The sequence below is a fragment of the Leptonychotes weddellii genome, chromosome 15 (genome assembly GCF_054177405.1).
Source record: "Leptonychotes weddellii isolate Sample4059 chromosome 15, ASM5417740v2, whole genome shotgun sequence".
Classification (NCBI taxonomy): domain Eukaryota; kingdom Metazoa; phylum Chordata; class Mammalia; order Carnivora; family Phocidae; genus Leptonychotes; species Leptonychotes weddellii.
In genome coordinates this window covers 32,419,070-32,424,385 of record NC_138383.1, presented here as the reverse complement: position 1 = coordinate 32,424,385, position 5,316 = coordinate 32,419,070, and the positions used below count along the sequence as shown (strand labels likewise).

The window sequence follows — 5,316 nt, the reverse complement described above, 5'->3', positions numbered from 1 at the left end:
TGGAGATTTAAAAAAAAAAATTGTAACTTAATATATATGTAACATGATCTTCCTCTCTTTCTAGGAGGACAAAGACAGTATTGAGGAGAGGGTATTGCTGAATGATAGAGAGTCAGGAGCCAGGAGGAACAGGAAATCTTTTCTAGGATAATGGAGTGGGGTGGGGAGAACTTGGATCAGAGGTGAGGACTCCTGCATCCTAGTCCTGGCTTAGGTACTAATTTTCTCAGGGATCCCTTGGGGTGTCAGCTCCTCCTCTGTAAGCGCAGGAGGGTAACAGATCACTAAGTTCCTTGCTCCAAGACTCAGTAACTCCTCTGTGCCTGGGGCAGCCCCATGCCACCAGCACACTGTCCGGAGTGCAGACTCGGGGGCTGTGTAAACAAAGAGAGGAGTGACCCAAGACGAGGTGGCCAACGAGAGACCCCCCTAGGAGGAAATGAGCCCGGGATGGAAATAGGCAGGGCTGTGGACCAGCAGAACAAAAGAGTAGGAAGTACAGAAGGAGCTGACAAATGCGGGGTGATGCTCAGTTGGGTCATTTTATGGTAGATTCAGAGCACAGGAGTTGGGGCTGGGGCTGTGAGGGATGAGACATCCAAACATAACGGTTTTAATTTGTGTGAAGAGATGCTTCAAAACTGCTTCAGATTTCTGCTCCTAGACACCTAGTTCTGTTTTAGCCCATGTGTAAGTATATAATAGCTAATTATTAACTAGACTGCAAAATTGGGGTGATGATCTGTAGCCTTCCAAGACTTGTGATGACCCAGTGGGATAGCGAACTTAACTAGACTGTCAGCCTTGTGGGGCAAGGACTTGATATTGTTCACCACTCTACCCCCAGCATCTGCAACACTGTCTGGCACGTAAGAGTTGTTCAGCAAATGTTTGTTGAATGAATGAGTGACAGGGTAGGGGCCCCGAGGAGATACCCTAATATTTACTGAGCCACCTGGAATGTGGACCCCTGCCTGCCTCCTTCCCCACTCCCTCCTCTCTCCTCAGCTCCGTGTGCAGTTCTCCACGGACTCCAGGGTACAGAAGATGTTCGAGATCCTCCTGGACGAAAACAGTGAAGCTGACAAGCTAGAGAAGGTGCGTGCTGGGCAACCGGCGGGCCAGCAGAGGGCGCACGCGGGGCACCCACCCCCATAACTGCTTCCGCTGCAGGCCTGGCCCCTATCTCTGGACAGTGACTCCCGGACTGCTTGAGGGGGGGGAGGGGGAGGAGGGCGTCCTCTTGGAAGAAGTGAACAAAAATAGGCCAAAGTTTAAGCACTTTGGAAAATTCCCTAATTCTGGCTATAAAGCCCAGGACTAGAGTGAGACTGAGGAGGAGTCATGTGGCAGGGTTGGAGTCTTTATTTAAATTTTTGATATTTTGTTCATCATGGATTTTTTTTTTTGCGTTGCATTGCGTTGATTTTGATATTTTAAAATATTGCACTAGATATTATTATTTATCTTGATTGCTGAGGTTTTTGATGTCCCTGTAAATTTTGCACCCAAGGCAAGTGCCTCACTTGCCATACCGTGGTTTCCACCCTGAGAACGTTAAAAATGGCATGTTAAAATAATGTTCCATTCCATTATAAATTATTGCAAAAATTCATCCTGAATATGAAAATATTTGCTCATGATACCATCCTCTTAGCCAAATTTGTTGCCTTTTTTTTTAATGTTCCCTTCTGGTCTTTCTTCACAGGAAACAAATTGAACATCTGAATGTTTTGTTTAAAGATTTTATTTATTCATTTGACAGAGAGAGACACAGCAAGAAAAGGAACACAAGCAGGGGGAGTGGAAGAGGGAGAAGCAGGCCTCCCGCAGAGCAGGGAGCCTGATGCAGGGCTCGATCCCAGGACCCTGGGATCATGACCTGAGCTGAAGGCAGCTGCTTATCGACTGAGCCACCCAGGCGCCCCGAACATCTGAATGTTTTGTATTTATAAGAATCTGACAGACAATGCCTGAAGAAGTTTTGTTAGTCAATAAGTCTATATAATATGCAAATACCTTTTATAACAAACTGTTGTGAGGACTTAGTGAGTTGTTAATGATAAATGTACCTGGACAAGTACAAAGCCCTTGACTGGTAGAGTGATGATGGTCCTGGTGGCGCTTGTCTGGGATTCTTTCACCCATCTCCTCCCCAGCATTCCACTCCTCTGTTTGCTTACCTTCTCCTGCCTCATGAGTTCTTCCCCCAACCCCAGCTCTCAGGTCCTGCTGAGGCCTCCTCTCCTGATCTGGGGCCCTTTAAGGTATATGTATCCTCAAGGCTTTAGAGTGGGAAGACATTGGGGAACTTTCTAGCTCAACTGCCTAATTTTGGAATCTGGGATCCAGAAAGGTGCCATGACTTGCCCAAGTTCACACAGCTAGCACATCGCAGAATCAGTACTCACACAGAACTTTCAAGACCCATCTCCTGCTCTCTCTGCCCACCACCTTCCACCTTCCTGAGAACCCCTGTAACTTCAGATTGTCCTGAACAGATAAACAAACAAACCCCAAATGCCAAAACCATATTCAAGGGAAAATTTTAAAGGAAAAGAATTCTCCATGTGCAAACACTTCACTTCTGTTAAAAGATAAACCGAGGCATATTAATAATTTTGAGTTTTTTTGGACAAAATCTATTCAAATGGGGTAGCAACCAAACAGGAAGTGGTTAGGAGCTCTCCACCCACAGGAGCTGGGGGAAAGACTTATAGAAAAGAGGTGGAGGGCGCCTGGGTGGCTCAGTCGTTAGGCGTCTGCCTTCGGCTCAGGTCATGATCCCAGGGTCATGGGATCGAGTCCCGCATCGGGCTCCCTGCTCGGCGAGAGGCCTGCTTCTCCCTCTCCCACTCCCCCTGCTTGTGTTCCTGCTCTAGCTATCTCTCTCTCTGTCAAATAAATAAATAAATAAATAAATCTTAAAAAAAAAAAAGAGGTGGAAAAGAAGCAACCAGATTATTTGATTGGCTATAGCTTAAGCAGTTATGTTACTTGGGGGGTGCCTGGGTGGCTCAGTCGTTAAGCGTCTGCCTTCGGCTCAGGTCATGATTCCAGGTCCTGGGATCGAGCCCCGCATTGGGCTCCCTGCTCCGCGGGAAGCCTGCTTCTCCCTCTCCCACTCCCCCTGCTGTATTCCCTCTCTCGCTGTGTCTCTCTCTGTCAAATAAATAAATAAAATCTTTAAAAAAAAAAAAAAAAGCAGTTACGTTACTTGGGAAAGCCTAGTTGGCTGTAATAGTTGTTCTTACATTTAGACTTTTTTTTAATTTTTAAATTTTTAAAAAAGATTTTATTTATTTATTTGAGAGAGAGTGAGAATGAGCAGGGGGGGAGAGGGAGAAGCAGGCTCCCCGCTGAGCAGGGAGCCGGACATGGGGCTTAATTCCAGGATCCTGGGATCATGACCGTGCGGAAGGCAGACACCAACTGAGCCACCCAGGTGCCCTTAAGTTTTGATTTCTTAACTCTGAGACATTATAGGCTTAGGTTTGTGTTTGCTTACATTAGCTGCTAGGGCATTAAAGCCACTCATTCTAAGGGCCTCCTTGTTTAATTAATTTAACTTTTTAGTCCTTATCCATAAGCATATATACACAGTTTTGTTTTAATGTAAGTGCAATCAGAGTGAACTTACTATTTGGATTCTGCTTACCAGTGTTTTTCTTATTCTTTTTTTCCAATTTGCTGGGTCATCTTTTTATTTATGACTTCATTGGCTATACACTATTTCAGTTTGCCTTTATGCAAGTTACTTTGTTTCTTCTTTTGAATCATATTCTTAGGCTACATCTCCAGGGGTTTGATTACAGGGAAAGAATCCAGTATAAAGATGTTTTGAAAATCCAGTCCTGGTGCCTGGGTGGCTCAGTCAGTTGAGCATCTGCCTTCAGCTCCAGTCATGATCCTGGGGTCCTGGGATAGAGCCCCACATTCATCCGTCTCCCTGCTCATCGGGGAGCCTGCTTCTCTCTCTGCCCCTCTGCTCCTGCTCGCGCTCTCTCTCTTTCTCTCTCTTGCTGGCTCTCTGTCAAATAAATAAATAAATAAAATCTTAAAAAAACAAAGAAAAGAAAATCCAGTCCTTACACCAGCCCCTGCATCGGCCCCTGACCAAGACTTTGGGACCCCCACCTCCTCCATGACCCTCATTGTGTCCTCCCCCCTCAGGCTGCCAACAACCTCATCGTCCTAGGGCGTGAAGAAGCAGGGGCTGAGATGATTTTCCAAAACAACGGAGTGGGCCTGCTGCTGCAGCTCATGGACACCAAGAGGCCCGAGCTGGTGCTGGCCGCCGTGCGGACCCTGTCGGGCTTGTGCAGTGGCCACCGAGCGAGGGTGAGGGTGACATGTGGGCGGGGAGCGGCCAGCATAAATAGACCCTGATACAAAGTCTAAGGTGTCCCCCCCCCATCCTTGATTGTATGGTTCTGGATTCAACGGAGATTGATCCTCTGCATTTCCCTTCGAGCTGGAAATGCCTTTATGCAAAGATAAGGTTATTGAAAGTGGTTTATGAGGCAGAGCTGAATGCAAAGGCTATGGTGGTTGGCATTTATCATACTAAATCTCCCAAACCCAGTGTGTATCGTACACTTAGAGCACATCTCAATGCGGACTCACCACATTGCACGTGCTCAATGGCTCCCAGGTGGCAGATGGCTCCCGTGTCGGACAGCCCAGCTTTCAGCTTCTGGAAAGAGGCATGGCTTGTGTCACGGGTCTTCCCAGACCTTGGGCCCCACGAGGCACTGGCTGCCTGGGCTTATTTCCCTCCTGCACGGGCAGGGTGGGGATGGTCGTCCCCTACTTCCTCACCTGCACGGCAGCTGGAAGAGAGGGGCAGGCAGCTGATGGTGGGTCTTGCTGGGGGTTTAGGCCACGGTGATTCTCCATGCAGTCCGGATAGACAGAATCTGTGGCCTCATGGCCGTGGAGAACGAGGAGATGTCTCTGGCTGTCTGCAACCTGCTCCAGGCCATCATTGACTCTCTGTCAGGGGAGGACAAACGAGAACATCGAGGCAAGGACGAAGCCCTGGTTCTAGGTAGGAGGCAGTCTTCCATGTTTGTCAAAGGGGTGGGGGCCAGGGAGAGTCAGTTGCCTCCTCTGACGGCTCAGTCCCTGTATGTGGAGGTGGCCTGGTTTTGTTTTTATATTTATTTTCTAATAATAAAAGTAATAGAGGCATAGCAGCATCATTTTCAATAACTTAAAAGTGGAGGTGGGGCGCCCGGGTCACTCAGTCAGTTAGGCATCTGCCTTCAGCTCGGGTCATGATCCCAGGGTCCTGGGATCAAGCCCCATGTCGGG

At 47.8% G+C, this 5,316-nt stretch overlaps 1 protein-coding gene across 3 annotated transcripts in view; it reads left to right on the top strand.

The window, feature by feature from the left end:
* The window catches only part of UNC45B (unc-45 myosin chaperone B), a 27,982-nt gene that overhangs the window by 3,172 nt on the left and 19,494 nt on the right, over positions 1–5,316 (top strand). For all 3 annotated transcript variants that reach the window (XM_081805349.1, XM_081805350.1, XM_081805351.1), the window contains exons 5-7: positions 1,009–1,098; positions 4,174–4,341; positions 4,882–5,050. In XM_081805349.1, coding sequence (XP_081661475.1) covers positions 1,009–1,098; positions 4,174–4,341; positions 4,882–5,050 — 427 coding nt within the window. The remainder of the gene's footprint in view (positions 1–1,008; positions 1,099–4,173; positions 4,342–4,881; positions 5,051–5,316) is intronic.